Here is a 17,886-nt window from a genome sequence, read left to right on the forward strand (position 1 = left end):
TTTAGTCGGGCAAGGATGAACATTTGATATTGTATCTGTTTTTTACTTTTTTAGTTGTTCTTTGGTCATTTCCGATAACCTGGTCGATCTACTTCACCTTTTTCAAAAGGGAGGTTGGGCGGTAACCTTAGCCCAGAACTCGATCTACAGCCCCGGTTAGGGGCACTCAAAAGCGTCGTTGCCAACGGTGCAATCTATGGTGCCTCCAAGGCATCCCGCCCCCTTCCAAGTGATTCAAATCAAATAAGGCAAGTCAGAATCACTAACCAAATCGGAAACTCAATCCTAAACTTCGGAGTAAATTGAATGAGAAATAAACAGCTGTCTTCCTCAGTTAAATTTGATGTATTTTTACTCTTCTGTTACTTTATTTAGCACTTTTCTCTTTTTCTTCTCCCAACAATTCCTTCATCAAGTTTTGTTCGTCAAGATTTTCTCACCTATGGATTTTTAATATCAAGTACGGTTTGGAGTAAATATGACTACAAACTTTTTGATAATAACTTCCTGATAAAAAAAAAAAAAAAAGTCTAAATTCCTCACCATCTAGATCCTTCTCGATACTTAACTCCTAATCCTAACGTTACATAAACACATGTTCAATTGTTATATGATTGACAATTCTTCCTTCACGAATCGATACCCGTTATCATTAAAAGCGGAAGATCGTATCCACAATTTTTGTAGATTAAGCTCCAAATTATTAATAAAAATCGAAAATGAGAGAGAATGCAGTCGGCCACAGTTTTGTACATGTTTTAAAATACGTACATAAACGAATGGTAGGCGATGTCGGCCATGCTTCGAATTATTACTCTTCTGCCTACTTCGTCAAACCAAAACACATTGCGGCTGCTCCACACATCATTTTCCATTTTATGTTTTTCCTTCATCCAATCATTTAGCTCCAGATTTTGTTCCAAACATTTTTACAAAGAGATTTTTAGGTAAATTTTCGAATGATTTTGTATAATCTCTTGTCAACCATTCAATCACCAGTTCTTTTACTAACACAATCTTCTAAAATCTTGATACTTTGAATCAGATCTCAACTACTTTGAATCATATCTTTTGAATCAGGGACATCATTTTCGATTTGATATGCTTCATTTCATCTTCCATGGCCGACCCTTCAATCAATTTTGTTTTTGTTCTCTTGAAACCTTCGCCCATGTGGGTTGATATTGAAGCTTCTTCATAGTTTTTCTTTGGTTGGACCCCCAACAGCTGCTTTACTTTTAATTCTACCCTGTGTTTTTCCTCCATTGGAAGGGGAATGGTGAGCGTACTGTGGTCCAAGCCTCTCCTCTCGGATGCCACCTTCACTTGTCATTCTCTCATGACTCATTTTGTCTAACTTTTCAAATATTACAAATAAGTGTCACAGAGGGAGAGCTTCTAAGTTTGACATGCTATCATCTTCGACTCGAACAAAGATAGTTTGTATAGGGATTACCCTAAAGTTTTCTCGTTTCTTTATGAATTAGGTTAGGAGATAGATGAACTTGATCGAGCACAAACATCACATACTAGGTGTGGTCGGTTGGAGAGGAGAACAAATCATTTCTTATAAAAGTGTGAAAATCTCTCCCTAGTGGACACCTTTTAAAATTGTGAAGTTGACGGCGATACGTAATGGACCAAAGCGGATAATATTTGCTAGCGGTGAGCTTGAGTTCTTACAAATGGTATAAGAGCCAAACACCAAGCGGGTGAATTGTGAGATCTCACATCGGTTGGAGGAGAAGAAAACATTACTTATAAGGGTGTGGAAATCTCTGCCTAGTGGATGCGTTTTAAAACCACGAGGCTAACGACGATACGTAACAGGCCAAAAGCAGATAATATATATTAGTGATGGGCTTGCTTGAGCTGTTACTCTAAGATAATGCAATACATAAATCTGTTCATAGATCGAGAGTCGCCTCAATCTGAGCCGCTTAATAAGGTTAAGAAGAGGAATTGGGTCTTGACCTAGTTCCAATTTTCTTTTTCTAAAGTTAAATAACACGTTGAAGATGTCTATCATTTTTAGAATTTTGATTCGTGGTGATGTCTACTTATGTCAGCATGTCATATGGTTATTAAATATTTCTCGACAAAAGTCAAATATCATAGGCAAAAAGTCAGAGGACCACAACTAATTAATGTGAATATTTTAAACCCGCTTTAATTATATCAACAAACTGTCACGGGAGTCTATATATTCAAGTATATTCCAAACTTTTTTATTATATTGTATTGAACTTAGGTATTAATATGGTAACGTGATCAACATTTAATTTGTTGTATTGAACTTAGGTATTAATAGGGAAGCCATTTATAATTATTGATATGTGCCAAGCCACTTATGTGCGCACTAAATGCACCCATCTTCGCTTTTGGGTCAATAGTGATACCCTCATCATCACATTGCCAAACTAGAAGGGAAACCAAAATTGTCCCTGATGTCTAAATAGTTAGGGATCTCCTTTTTGTGACGTTTTATGTCTAGAATTTAAATTAGGATGGTCTGTAACTATGTCACTATACTAATTTTGAGCTAAATACGAGAGTGGAAGCCATTTCAAAAGACCAACACGGGTTCTCTTTTTGTTTGAGTTGGGTTAGAATTTTTGAAAAACGGAAAAAACTTAGGTCAAGTCAATCCAATCAACTCGAAAATAGGGTTACAAACCATCCAAACTCTAACGTACTTTTATAATTATTATGAAAATTAAAAATATTTGATTGATTCTTGTAATGTGTTATAATTTGTGAATATTTGATATTTGAGTTTTATGGCATGTTAGTTGTTAATATAACATATATATATATATATATGATAGATTAATTAGATTTTTTTAAATAATTAAAAAAAATAAGAACAACCCAACAACCCAACGTGAGAATAGAGGGTTAGAATGAATTGTGAGCTCTACTCAAACGGTTTAAATCACTAACTCAATTAACTCGGAATAGTCCATAAAATTTGTCTAACTTAACTGAACTCAACCAGTTTCTTTTTTGTTTGATTTACCTGACATCTTATGTAATGCAATGTTTTGAAAACAAAACATTACTTTTTAAGTTGTTTTTTTTTTTTTTTTTTGCCAAAAATAGAAAGAAATATGATTTTGTATGCTCAGGTGGTTTCAAATTCAAACTTTGCTTTAAAAAGGTTACACATTTTTCACATTAAAGTGTATTGGAAGCTTTTCAGTGGGTCATGTCCTCCAAAAGTATATATATATAATGAATTAAACATTCAAAGATGGATTCGGTATGATTTCATGAATTTAGCCAATCTCAAATTCACTATTCAACCTTTTCATTCCAACCTCTATCTCCTTCTCTCGGATCGAGGAAAAAAAAGCAAAAGGATTCGAATTTGGATATCGAAATTGAGAATAACGTGTTCCAATCATCTTAACTACAAACCCCACTTTGTTTCAAGTGCTCGTATAACTCGATACTTTGACTCATTCAGACTACTCAACTCAAATCATAAAAATTGAATTGGGTCAGAATTTTTTCGATCAGGGTGGAGTTGAATTTTTGAAAAATCGAAAATTTAATTTGGTTTTGTGAGTTAACATGACCCAACTAACCGGACCAACCCAATCAGCCCAAAAATAGGGTTTCAACTCAATCCTAACCTACCTTACTTTCTTTTAAAAAATGCTTTGTGTCTTGTAAAACCCTCTATTTTCGAGTCTAGTTGTAAATTCTATTCGAATTGTTCACGTTATCGAACCAAGTTGGTTTAGAAGATTTCTCTAATCTAATCCAACTCAACTTACATAAACCCGAGCAAAAAAAAAGGGGAAACTGAGAGAGACGAGTTAAAAGAACGAACCAGAAACAAACAAAGACTAAATTGTAATAATAGTAAACAGCAAAAAGCAGTCTGACCTATAAAGCATTCCAATTATTACCGACAAGTGCAGCCATTTATGGGTCACACAAAATCATATTTTTTAAGCATAAAGACATGTCCACCAGTCACAATCTCCCTCTTATCTCATCCAAAATCACACATATCCAACTCAAAATCTCCATTCAAATCCATGTTCTTACACAATTTCAACTTTGTTCCTTCAAATTTAGCCTCTCAAAGTGAATCAACAACACTTTCAACCATGTCTTCTTGCTTTGATGACCTCAATTTTGATCTCTTGTGGCTTCCTTTTGTTTTCTTTCAACCATGATTGTGATTAAATATGTAGCTTCACTTTTGGTTTTTACCCTAATAGTAGCTCCATAGATTCCCATCTCCACTCGAGTTCCACGAGTAATACTCATGTCGAGACGGCGATGAGCTAATTCGTGGCGGCGACAACAGCATTCCCTCCGCCATGTCAACGAGTAGATTCGGCATTCCAAAAAGCGCCTCTTCGTCGACGAACTCGTCAGTTGGTGGAGATGGGTGGTGATTATTGTAACTTCCTTCTCCATGGTCAATTCTTTTAGATGCAGCGGCAGCAGTAGCAGCAGCGACACGAATATCAGCCGGGGACATGGAAACCGGAACCGGGTACGACCCAATGGAGTCGGGGAAGTTGAGAACAGCTTTGCAACCCTTTAGAGCAAGCACAGCCACGTCGTAGGCAGCAGCAGCCATCTCCGGAGTAGGGTAAGTACCGAGCCATATTCGAGTCGTCTTACGGGGCTCTCGAATCTCCGACACCCATTTCCCGCTCCGGCAGCGGATTCCCTTGTAGTGATGATGCTTGTTGGAGGAGGTAGAGGCCATGAGGGATTGAATTGGAATAGAGTAAGCGAGAGAGAATTCATATATATATAAGGAATAGACAAAAAGAAAAGGGCTGAAAAGTGAATGCGTGGGGAGTTCGTAAAACATCATTAAAACAAACAAAACACACGGTTCATCCATGGTAAGAGCCCACTTAAAAGCCATGAGAGTGATAAGTGTGTTCATAAATAATGGATTTAGCTGTCTCCATTTCCCAACCAAACGCACATGCTTTTCATTTCTTAAAAACATCAATTCTTTATGTCTCAAATAATGTTGTTCCCTTTTATTATTACTATTGTGTTTAATTTTCTTTTTTTTGTAAGTTATATTATTGTTCTCACCAACCAATCACAAAACCTAGTACTAAAAAAAGCAAACATCAATGTGTTGGTTGGTACAATGTTTGGTTGGAACAAAGCTTTTAAAATTGATTCTTAGGTTTCATATACACCGAGTGAGTTTTGAACTGCTACCCATGAGGGTTTATCTTTTGATTTTGTAGTTGACTCAATAAGACTACCATTTTTGAGATTTGATCAAATACGAAATTGAGAATGTAATTTCATGAGATGAAATTCACTCTTTCCTATATATAGAACCTAGATGAGTGACTTCCTTCTGTGTTGGTTTTAGGACTTGAATGATGGAGTGTCACCCTCCCATTGGCTTAAAGAAACTTAGTTTATGTTTGAATCATAAGCAAATTGTTCATTCAAATATTGGTAATACTTAAAGTATAAGATGTATTTATAGGAGAAAAATGAATTTTTGACACAGCTGGAATTGTGAACAACTTATGAAAAATGGACTTGTCTGTCATGATTATATTCAAGGACACCATTTGTGCCATAGATTTATAGGAAAGTGACTTATAGTTAATAAATGAAAATTGATTAATTAATTTTGTATTATATAATTAAATAAATTTATAAATTTTTTTTTTAAAGGTTCAAATTAATATTTAAAATATTTTATACGTTATATACACATTAAAATATATTTAATAGAAAAGTTCAAATTATTATTCCATTTATTAAATACATTAAAGGTGGCATAAATGATGTGATTTAAATATTTAAAAGTTTTCATGAATGACATACGTGGCATAAATATCATTCCGTCTATATTATTGAATCACAACATAAAATTCACATAAAATTCATGTGGTGCCTTACGATAGCTTTTGGATCATTCTCCTTCTGAAAGGTGTTTGCATGATTCAATATTAGGGTGAATCTTCAGACGAAGTAATTTAAAAATATCCCGTGGGAGAAGCAAATGTGTCAAAATATCTTATGATCTTCATCATTGACTCATAACATGAGATCCATGTGGGGCCTTATAGTGGCTTTCAGTCTGTCTCCTTATCAAGGTTGTTTGCCTGGATTAATATTAGGGATTTATATTAGGGTAAACACCTCGTAGGTGGATTATAATTTTATTTCTAATACTTAACCTACCTTGTCCGTGGCACTTATTGTGATAAAACTAAATGATCTAAAATGATGTCACATCTACAAATGGCTCATTAAGGTTGTTAATGATGTCTATATCCACAATAATAATAATAATAATAATAACTAAAGGCGAATGCATGTAATGTTATGCGCTACCTCTATCATAGCTTTGTGAAGGAATACTATTAGGAATTAGTCGAAAAATATCTAATATTACCCATAATCATGACCATTAACCTCAACTTAATCTTAAGGGAGCAACTTACGTAACCACAAAACACTACTATCATAATCATCTAGGACAAGACCCTCTTATCTATCATCTCATCTCATCGTCTCATACAAATGTGTCCTAATCAGTAGAGGCATATCATTGATCAGATATTAAAATTTTTTTAAAAAGTATATTGGAAAAAAAAATATCTCATTTTGCATGGATCGTTACGTTTAACTCTTCTCTCTTCACAACTGTCGTAAATGTAGGCATGGGACGACTTCTCAAGTGCTTAAAAATACATTCAACACATTTGTGAACGCTTAAAAAGTCATTTCAAACGAGACAATCTCAATCCAACCGTTCATTAAATCTCTCCGTTTGGTTTGGATTGAACTTATATGCATTTTGCTCTAGAATGAACTAGCAAAATAGGCATGCATTTCCCACAATCATTCAACAATCTTCTCAAAATGATGCAAAATTAAAGGTTAATGATTCAAACTACTCTTATCCTTCTCAAAAGTTTCAACCAAGAAGATCCATCACAACAACTAAAGTAAATAACAGTGAACCAAACGTTCAGGATGTCCAGTGGAACAAAGTCATTCTCAAAACCCACAAGAAGAACCAACCTTTCTTACCTCACTTATCTTTTCTAGCTTTCGATCTAGCCGGTGCGGGTTTAATTATCGAACCAAGTAAGATTAGCGTGATGGGAATGATGGTTCCGATGTAGTACACGCTTCCATACGAGGCAAGCGTCTCGTGCAAGCTCAAGACCTGCCAAAAATACTATAGCATTAGAAATGTAATTGAGCAAGTGTCTCGTGAGAGAAAGCGAGAGAGGGAGAGAGAGCGAGACCATGAAGCCGACACAGGAGTAGTTCAGAACCAAGACTGTGTAAGCAAAGTTGAAAAATCCGAGTACGCTTTTGAGGAAAGCCATGGATGGAGGAATAGCTTGTTGCCATCGGTAAATAACTGCTCGAAGAACGGTACCAAAACGAAAGTGTTACAGAACTGGATAATGGACGTTATAAAAACAGGTAGGCCATTACATACCTCTTGAACCAGCAATCATCACTGCTGACTGAACAAAGAAGATGATGTACCCAGGATACAGACCCTATAAGTTTTCGAGTGAGCGGATAAGCAAGTCGATGTCATAAGACGATAGTATAAGAAAAGGACAATCCCTCAGATAGACACTAATAGGCAACAAATTAGAAGCCGTAATCTGTTTCATCATATACTCACATGCCAAACAGCACTGACAGTCTGTGTTGCAAGCAGCTGAAAGAAACCAGGTTTCTTCCCCTTTTGAACCAATCTCTCATAAACATCTACACCAGAATGAAACAGCAATAAGATCATTGTAAAATCATAATGACTTTTACTCTTTAGATCAATCACAATTAAACTCACAATGGCGAAGCCAGGTGCTGACTTGAATATTCCATTTAAGAGGAATCTCAACTGCACTCTTCACGAACTCAAGTGCAAGAATGTCGACATTCTTTGCACGGTCCCAGCGAGGTTTAGGTGGGGAAGATTTTGTCCAACCACTGAAACCCAAGCCAGAAATAATGATGGAGGCCTCAGAAATTGACCAGATGAAGTAATATTTCCAGCGTGCGGTGAAGCCTGCCATATATTGGTACCCAAGACGCTTCCAGAATGGCCAATCATGGTAGACCGGATCAATGAAGCGGGACAATGGAAACTGCGGTACCAAGTACAAATACAAGCCCATGCAAAAACCAGCTTGGAGAAGAGCTCTAATGGTTGCCCAATATGGTGATGGAGGTGGGTTTTGTTCATCATGCTTCCAAATCTGTAAAAGAAAAGATTACGAAATTCAATATAAGAACATCTGTCCAAAATTTTGGGCAGAAAAAAATCGAAGCAGAAGAATGGACACACCCCTTTTCCATCAGTCCACTCAAGATAATCCTTCATTTCATAAACAGGGCCAGCAAAGTGGCTGCCACAGCAGAGGCAGTAACCAATGTACTCAATTAATGAGGGAAGCTTAATCAATCGATTCTTCTTTTGAGCCTCACTTAAACCTTCTTCTTCTTTTAACAACCCATCGTTATAATTTATCGCACATGAAATGACCTTCAGCGTCAACACCATCAAGGCCCCTGAACAATAGATAGAATGTCAGTAACTAAATCAGCATAAACACATCAGTAAACGTGGATTTTAGAGCTTATTTGGAATGAATTTCTTAACGACTAAAAAAGGGCTTTTAAGAGTTCAAAAATATTTTTAAGAACTTGGAAAGTAATTTGTGGCTTAAGACTGCATATAGGAACTGAGTTGTTTATCACATAATGACATCTAATACAATCTTGGCATGATAGATTGGAGTTTTTCTTTAGGAGAAAACTTTCGGAATAGAAACCAAGGAATGAATTTCATGTTTTAGTTTGTTGCAGAATTTTGAGCCAAACTCTATCTGTTATCAGAGATTTTGGAGCCTGGAGAGGTTCCAAAATCATTCCTCCAAGTCCTTTTTAAGCACCTCTTAGCAGCCCACCACTTTTATGTCGATGTAATTGTAACAACCTAAACTTACCACTAGCAGATATTGTCCTCTTTGGGCTTTTCCTTTCGAGCTTCCCCTCTCGATTTTTAAAACGCATCCGCTAGGAAGAGGTTTCCACATCCTTATAAAGAATGTTTCCTTCTCCTCCCCAACCGACGTGGGATCTCACAGTAATTGTTTGTATATGGGCACTAGGAAGCAGAAAAAAAAAAAAAAAGAAAACTTCAAAGAATTTTCCCTAGTCTTCGGCCTTGGTTGAACTCAATTTCGGACTAAATTCACAGAAACCTTCAGCTTTTTTTATACCTAATGCGTGTTTTGTAATAATGATTAGAGCCTCAATTGCATCTCTTTCAAGATTCATATCACTAGTCTGAGCAGTTAAATAGCTTTAATTGAGAGCAATACTGTCTTATAGTCTCGAAACCAGGTTTAGAAACGAGAAGGAGGCTTAAGAATCAATCAGACCCGAGTATCAATAGAGTACTCTCGATCTAAACTCTTTTGGGATGTATCAGTTCTATGATTCTAGCAATTGGATCACGTATTCTATAGTTATGACAAATGACTTGTGTTTATTATAAAAGAAAATGTACAACCAGACAACGACGTGTTGTATATGATACTTCATCAATATCAAATATTCAAGCCAATTGGTACTGAATTTGAGAATAACAATCATTATAAAAAAGGTACGATTCCTAGTCCCTACTTGAGAAAAAATCTCAAATCAACACATTTTTTCACGCTAATGAAAGAAAAAAGGCACAAGTCGAATGAGTGATCTTACCAGTTGCATCGATACCTCCTTCCTTCCAAGCATCTCCACTCATGTAATATACATGGCTACACATGTATACAAATAGTCAAGAATTCTGGAATCAAAAGCACAATCTCAAGAGTCTGAAGATCTTCAGTCCAAGACTCGACATAAATCTTATTTATTGATGCAAATGGATTATAAACACAAGCACTAATCAAATGCAAGATTTTTAGATCAATAAACATTCCCTGTTCTAGATAGAAATCTGCAGAACAATGATGGTAAGATTAGATTATTATACAGTCCAGGCTTTTGAACCGACATCAGGGACGTGTTTGAATCGTTCATGTTAATCCAGCTCCAAAAGGAACAGGTTAACACTCATCCAATCTTTCCAACCTCCCCATCAATTTCTATTTCTTCGCAACATACAATATTCCTACACTGATCTAAAGAAGGATAGATAAAAATTTTAGAAACTTCATATGGGATGGGAAGGTGCCATATCTAATGGAAGTCGACATCCAGTAGGTGGAACAATCACTCTTCCAATAGACCTTGTGGGTCTCGGTACCAATAGAACTAAGGCAATTCCTAAAGCTCTCCTCATGATATCGCTCTCGAGGTTTTATGATTGTACAGAGTACAACTGGAAGTGACTCATCTCCATGATAAATATGAAACAAAATTATGGGACAATAATGTAAGATTTATCAGTGCTACAACTGTACCAAGACAAAAAGACCAAATGAATCTTCCTACCATAAATTTAGCTCAGGAAAAGTAAAAGACTATATGAACTAAGCCTTAGCACTTTTTCCCCCAAATTTCCTAACAACTGATCGTACAAAGGCTAAAAGTTTCTTGCTCGCATCAAACGGCTCTGCTGAGAAAAACAGAGTACTGAGCTCAAAATTATTTGACATCTTCCTGCAAGTCACTAGAATCAAAGTCAATCCAAAGCCCACAAAACACTATCGAACCCCAAAAACGAACACAACTCCCCATGGCATGCACAGAATAACAACACCAGAACACAATACCAAGTTCAATTTCCACTAGATCCATCACTCGAAGAATGTATGATTGTAAAGGGAGTTAGTTGCATGCAACGAAATACAAAATACCAACCACCCAATAGACAAAGTAGTTAAGTAAGCAAAATGCAATAAGAACCAGATCGTTCAATTCAAAAACCCCATGAATCAAAATCCCCGAAAATGAGATTACAATAAGTGAAATTAAAAAATAGCATACCATCCAATGAGATAGCCAAAACCCAAGAAGAAGGTAATCAAGCCGCAATGGCGACGGAAGAGAACCATGGAAGCATAACCCAGCGACATAGGGACCAAGAAATGGAGGTTCGAAGAGAACCCAAATGAGAGATAAGAGAGAAGAACACCAGAGAGAGCGGAATAGAGATGCTTGGGGAGGCGACCTGGAACAATCCGCCATAGGAAACTGACCGGAATTGTGGCAACGAAACAGAGAAGGAACCGGAGAACCGCGACGGAGACGCCAATAGAGGCAGCCAGGGATTCCATCTCCAGGCCCATCGAAGGCGAGCTGGATTCTCTTCCAGGTGTTGTAGATGCTTCTCCGGTTGATGTAAACGAAGCTTTCTACACTAAGATCTCAACTGACCCTTCTCTCTGCTTTTATCACATCGTTCCGATGAATGAATTTAGATTTTAATTTCAACTTCCAACTCTATCGAGTGAATTTACCACATTACCCCCCTAAATAATTCTAATTCACTACTTATATTATTGTTGACTAATGAACTAAGCATAAACTTTACAAAATTATTATTTATATAATCTAATTCATTAATTTTGTTAAATAAATATCTATTAACTAATTCCGTTCATAATAATGCCTAGAAATACATCATTTACGAGCACCAACCTCATAAATGCCGTGCCTAAAAAGGGTATCTCTTGTACCAAACAAACTCCGTCCACATGGTAAGTGTTCGATTTGTCGAGTTGTTAAATTACAAAATTGATCCTAAGAAATTTAAAATTAAAATTTTGGAATTGCTTTGTTATATAATTTAAGTATATTATTTTTTAAAAAAAAAATGAAAAATGATAAGAAAATAAGCCCTAAATATATAATATATATATATTTTTTTAATAAATGTAGTACAATGCTTTAAAGGGAAAAAAACAACCTTCCTAACTTGGTATACATTTAATTGGATCATTAAAATAAATTGCAATTTTACTTAATATGAAAAAAAATAATAATTTTAGAGCTGATTTGGATAATATCCCGTTAAATTAAAAATATTGCTTTAATATTTTTACTTTTAAAAAAGTTCTCTCTTAATTCTTCGATCTCTAAAACTATTCTCGAATCAATATCTTTCTATTTAATGGGTGGACGTCGAATTTCAATTAATGTCATATGCTCCATTGGATTATTGTTTGATGTTTGATAAGTCATGTGACGGTGAAAATACAATGGAAGATTACTATGATACATTATGTATTGAGACTGATATTTTATATTTGTGAAATCTCGTGCATGTATAGTTTCATATAGGCATGAACAGTTATATATTCATTTTTCCTTCTTTCTATGACTCTTTCGAGATCTCTACTAGCATGACATCATTGCGTTAAATATGTACCCAACGAGGCTCAAGAATTACTAAATCAATAGGAGCTTAGTGGGGTTTTGATGTATGAAAGTGTTGCACATAAAACCACGTTTATGAAATTAATACACATCCCGAGTGTTAGGAATGGAGGGAGAAATCTCTCATACTATTGAAGAATGAAATTGACTATTATATAGCGTTACATAATCAAATTCGATAGGACTAAATTTGGTATGACTAAATCAAATCTAATCCTAACATTCTCTCCCTTAAACTGAACATGAATAGTAATCCGTTTATATCTACGACCTCATACCAAACTTCTACCCTGAGGTAACTTCATTAGTTCTGGTGTGTCATTTCTGTTTATTGCTCCAGATCCATGTCTTGCCTCTATTTCTCACTCTTCAATGCGTCTTTAAATCAATGCGTCTTCAAAGTTTACAGGTTCAGTAGTGGTAAACATGGCGGTGTGAGCTTCATCATCTTCTTTACAAAAAAACTTCTCCTTTTGCATAGTCTCTCATCCAGACTGCTTCATCATCTTCTTCACAAAAATCTTCTCCTATTACACAGTCTCTCATCCAGACGGGTGGTCTCTTATTCCTCTCCTTATTCGAGCTAGGAGAGTTTGCTTCAGCCAAAGAACCAGAGGAAATAGTTTTCTCTGCAATATTTTTATCTGCCGCTTCTATATCATAGAGTTTGTATGCTTTTGACTCTTCACTAACTTCCAGCAAAGCTTCTATATCATAGAGTTTGTATGCTTTTGACTCTTCACTAACTTCCATCAAAACATAACTCAAACTCTTATCATCTAACTTAGTTCTCTGAGTTGCCTTCTCTTTTTGTCTCTGAATCAACTCGAGCTCACGATATTGTTCTTCTTCCTTCCGCTGCAGCTCCAGAACTATTCATCGCTTAACTTTTTCTACCTTTCTCCTATTCTCTTCTAGCATTTTATCTAGCTCTTCTCTCTCTTTCCGTGCTGGTTCTTCTTTTTGTCTTGTAGCAGAAAGAGCAGCTTCTTTCTCTTTTTCAAGCTGCACATCAACATCATCAAACAACTTCTTGCGACCTTCCTCTATTTGCCTCTGTATTTCTAATTTAGTCTCTTTCAGAGTTTAGCCTTTCTTCAACATTCTTCTGAATTAATTCTTCTATCCTCGTAGTTGCGTCTTCTTCTAACTTCTTTTCGCCGTCACAGGCGACCTCCTTCTCTTTTATCTCATCTGCTGTTGCTACCTCCGTCGCCACATTTTGGACCTCCGAATCTTCATCTTCTATTTTCAAATATTTGTCAACCAATGATTTCATCTTTCCATGAACTGAGAACATGTGATTCGCCATCATTTCTATGTTCATTATCAGACCCCTTTGTTGATGATAGATTCTGCAGGTTCTTCTTTGATTAAGATCACCAAGCACTTCTCCTGTAGCTGCCCTATGCTTAGCAAATTGTTGGTGAGGTCGGGGACATAGTAGACATTTGTCATGGTTAATGTGATACCTTCAACTTCGAATCCGACACTACCTCTTCCTTCAACTGCCAATTTTGAGCTATTTCCCAACCTGACAGTATGTTTGAAACTTTCGTCAAGCTCAATGAACCATGTTTTGTCCCCTGTCATATGATTTGAGCACCCGGAATCGAAAAACCAAATGCTTTCTATTTTAACTTTACTTTTCTTTGTGTACGCCATCAATAGCAGCTCTTCCTCTTTGTTAACTTCAACATGAATGACAGCTTCTTTTTCTAAGCCCGGACATTCAAATTGGTAATGTCCTTGCTTTCCACATCGAAAACAGTTGATGGCCGACCAGTTCACAAAAGATCTACCTTTTCCCCCTCCTCTAGAGTAACCTCTTCCTCTTTGAAATGTCCCTCTTGTCTCTTCGTTGTCCATACCTTGGTACATTCTCCACCTGCAGAACCTGCTCTTCACTCCTCTTATCGATCACTCGTACTAGAAAAGATGCCTGTAATTCATCGACTGTTAATTGGTCAATGTCCTTGGATTCTTCAATTGAGCATACTACGAGGTTGAATTTATTAGTGAGACTTCGAAGTATTTTCTCAACAATTTTGACATCCGGCATATCTTCTCCGCAATTCCTCATGTCATTAGCAGTAGACATAACTCTTGAAAATACTCAGAAACACCTTCTCCTGCTTTCATCTCTAAAGTTTCGAATGTTCTACAAAGTCGTTGTAGCTGGGCTCGCTTCACTCTAGCATTTACTTGATACTTTCCTTGAATCCCACCATTGCTTGTAAGTATCCTTTTGAATGATAGTTTTCAGAATACTCTCATCAATGGATTGAAAGATATAATTCTTTACTTGGAGATCTTTGAGCCTTGCTTCACTGATTTCCTTTTGTTGGGCTGCACTTAGTACTTCGTTTCCTTTTGGTTCCTCGAAACCAAATTGAATAGGACTCCAATATTCCTTGGAACGCAAGAGATTTTTCATGACCAGATTCCAATGCTCGTAGTCTACATCGAATTTAGGAACACATGGTGTAGCAAATCTTTCTAAATTAATGCAATTCAAACTCGAACAGTGACAATCATTCTAAAACTTCTATCTTTCAATTAAAAGCAAGAGTATCTTGATATTTGGGTTGGACCAATGGGATAGGTTTCTTGGTTTATGTTTTATTATGCTTTATTATGTTTTTCTTTCATTTGAAACCAAAAAAAAATGTTGAAAAAGCAGAAAAAGACAATTAAATAATATTCATAAATTCCATAATCATTGCAAAGAAAGCCTTTGGTAAAGTATCTATCACAAGTTCTCAAATATCCAAAAAAAAAAAAACAGAGAGGTATTGAAGATATTTTTGGTCCTCCTATTTTAATAATATTTATAAAACTTTTTGTTGTATTTTTTTTTAAATAATAATTTAGAAAACGTTTAATTGATTAAGAAATAGGTGTTTTTAAATTATCAAAATTATGGAGCCAAGTTTTTGTATAGTTGTGTACACTCACAATATTATTTACATTCTTTTTACTTTTTAGTATTTTAACAACGTGAATATATGTTAAAACCTTAGTCGGGCCTAGAGATATATTAACGAGCACACCTATGGGTCTATGTTCATGTGCGTGAACCGTATGCAGAGAAATACTATGCATCTAACCATACCTAGAATGAAAGTAAAGTCATAAACATTGCCTCATTTTTTTCAACACAAACAACTCAAGGCTTAGAAAAAGTAAAGCCAGTCATTTGGGAAGGAAGCTCGACACCAAAATTACCATATTTTTACACGATTTCTACCGACAACAAAATCCAGACCGAACGAGTCAACGACACTTTGATCTCTGATCATACCCGACTGGGCAAATCAGCACTGAGTCTAAACAGAGACCACCTTTTGTGTGTGTGCAGTCGATTTGAGTCATAGAGAATTTGATCCTTATCGACTCGTTTCGAGCATCGACATGAAAGTTACCTGCATGATGCAGAGTCCATTTACCAGCTTCGTTTAAATAGCGTTCAGTTTTGGCGTGCTGGCCATCTGAAGTCCAAAGCTGGAATTGTGTGGGCTTTATGTTCCAGCCATGAACGTGCTCGAGGTTATGGATTTTACGACCAAACCTCCACGATGTCTGACCCAATTGCAACCTGAAGTAGAGGCTGTAAGTTCCTGGTGGCAATGGAAAATCTACCTCTCCACCAACTTCAAGCCACCATGTTTGCTGAAGATATGCAACAATATTGAATCTACAAGAAAGAACATGAAAAACTGATATCAGTAACACTATCCCGAGCGTGCTACGACAGATACAGACCAATGAACATGGTAAGACTCATATTGTCCTCTTTGAAATTTTCCTTTTGGACTCTCCCTCAAGATTTTTAAAAAGCCTTTGTTAGGGAGAGGTTGAATGTTTCGTTTTCCTCCCCAACCGATGTGAGATCTCACAATCCACCACCATTTAGGGCCAATCGATATGGGATCTCACATGTATTGTCTTCTTTGGGTTTTCACCTTTGGGCTTCCCCTCAAGGTTTTTAAAACGCGTCTACTAGGGATAAGTTTCCACACCTTACAAAGAATATTTTGTTTTCCTCCCCAACCGAGGTGGTATCTCACAATCTATCCCCTTCAGGGCCGAGTGAGCTGACACTCGTTCCCCTCTCCAATCGATATGGAATCTCACATATATTATCCTCTTTGGGTTTTTTCTTTCGGGCTTCCCCTCAAAGTTTTTAAAACGGGAGAAGTTTCCACGCCGTTATAAAGAATGTTTCATTCTCCTCTCCAACCGATGTGGAATCTCACAATCTACCCCCTTCAGAGCCGAGCGAGCTCTAAACCCTAAACCCACTCTAATCGATGTGGATTCTCACATATACATATCCTTCCGTTCTATAAGTTTCAAAGGCTTCCAAATATCAATGACATGGTAAAACTTCGTCAAGAATAACACTGCACACGATACGAATTCGAATACGATACTAATACTCATAAAAACGCTTTTCCCGATGAATCGAGATCAAAACTTGCATCCATACCAAATCACTGTTCTTATCAAACTTTACCAGCAGATGTAACATTAAGATTGAACGAACAAGATCAAAAAAAACTCCATGAAATTCAAGCAAGAAAATCCTTGTATCAGTCTAAGAAACAAACAGAACTTCAACATCCTAATGAGAAAGATTCATTTCAAAGCAATTCAAAAGGCATAAACAAATTAGTTCTGTTTCAATATGTTCTTGATGAATCTAACTCACCTGGATTCTTCAGTCGAGATACGATTCCAATATCTCCGATCATCAATCCCAGTAATCCTCAAATCCATTGAAGAAATCGATAAACAAACACCGCCGGAGTATTTATCCAGCCAAAATTTCTGAAACGAAAAACGAAATATAAAAAATCAAATACCCAGAAGAGAATCAACGAACAATTTGCCCTAACTTTGTAAAAAATCATCGAATCCGGTATTAAAGAAGAAACGATGAGATGAAATTTTACCTTATTTCCACCATCTAATGGATTCTGGTGACAAAGCCTGGTGTAAATCTCTCTTTTACTCATAATCGGAGCAAAATCCCCAATAACTCGTCGAACAAGAAACCTATAATTAAGGGGCAATTTAGATTCCCAAACGCAATCGGCCCAGGAAGCCGCACGAAAGGCCTGATTCAGCCTTGCCAGTTTACAAATCTCCACCGGACTCAAATACTCCATAACAGCCGCCACACAGCTCTCCGACAAGTCCCCGAGACAGGGGTACGGCGGCGGCGGCGGCGGTGACGGCGGGTGAGACCCATTATGGAGGCGAAAAAACGCGGAGAAATTAACACCCATCAGAGAAGAAAGACGATCATGAGAGAAAAATCAAAAGGGGTTGATTATATAGAGGGAAAATGGAGAATTGAGCTCATGGGGTTGCTTGAAATTGTTAGTTTTGTGCAAATCGGGGGATGGAAAGTGGACTTTTGTTGGTGGTTGCTGTTCATATACTACTAGATTGACCCACTGGTTTTTTTTTTTTTTTTTTTTTTTTTTTTTTAAATTTATT

At 36.5% G+C, this 17,886-nt stretch overlaps 3 protein-coding genes across 4 annotated transcripts; all 3 read right to left on the reverse strand.

Annotated features, from left to right (window-relative positions):
- Positions 1 to 4,112: 4,112 nt before the first annotated feature.
- On the reverse strand, positions 4,113 to 4,735 carry LOC111446516 (ethylene-responsive transcription factor ERF026-like). Its single transcript, XM_023085359.1, has one exon. The coding sequence runs from the start codon at positions 4,733 to 4,735 to the stop codon at positions 4,229 to 4,231; it is 507 nt and encodes a 168-aa protein (XP_022941127.1). The 3' UTR covers positions 4,113 to 4,228.
- Positions 4,736 to 6,833: 2,098 nt separating this feature from the next.
- On the reverse strand, positions 6,834 to 11,402 carry LOC111446492 (lysophospholipid acyltransferase 1-like). The gene is made up of 8 exons (XM_023085328.1): positions 10,987 to 11,402; positions 9,757 to 9,812; positions 8,336 to 8,559; positions 7,838 to 8,246; positions 7,670 to 7,755; positions 7,475 to 7,538; positions 7,275 to 7,393; positions 6,834 to 7,192 (listed from the first exon to the last, which is right to left on the reverse strand). Exons 1-8 carry the CDS (start codon positions 11,286 to 11,288, stop codon positions 7,055 to 7,057), a joined length of 1,398 nt encoding a protein of 465 aa, XP_022941096.1. The 5' UTR covers positions 11,289 to 11,402; the 3' UTR covers positions 6,834 to 7,054.
- Positions 11,403 to 15,496: 4,094 nt separating this feature from the next.
- LOC111446502 (F-box protein PP2-A12-like) lies at positions 15,497 to 17,829 on the reverse strand. Of its 2 annotated transcripts, XM_023085349.1 has the most exons (4): positions 17,757 to 17,814; positions 17,337 to 17,715; positions 17,093 to 17,211; positions 15,497 to 16,075 (listed from the first exon to the last, which is right to left on the reverse strand). In XM_023085349.1, the coding sequence occupies exons 2-4, from the start codon at positions 17,670 to 17,672 to the stop codon at positions 15,655 to 15,657; spliced, it is 876 nt and encodes a 291-aa protein (XP_022941117.1). In that variant the 5' UTR covers positions 17,673 to 17,715; positions 17,757 to 17,814; the 3' UTR covers positions 15,497 to 15,654. The 2 variants fall into 2 exon arrangements, with proteins under 2 accessions (XP_022941117.1, XP_022941108.1); XM_023085340.1 differs by having other exon boundaries at positions 17,337 to 17,829.
- Between the last annotated feature and the right edge of the window lie 57 nt (positions 17,830 to 17,886).

The sequence above is a fragment of the Cucurbita moschata genome, unplaced genomic scaffold, assembly GCF_002738365.1.
Source record: "Cucurbita moschata cultivar Rifu unplaced genomic scaffold, Cmos_1.0 Cmo_Scf00001, whole genome shotgun sequence".
NCBI lineage: Eukaryota > Viridiplantae > Streptophyta > Magnoliopsida > Cucurbitales > Cucurbitaceae > Cucurbita > Cucurbita moschata.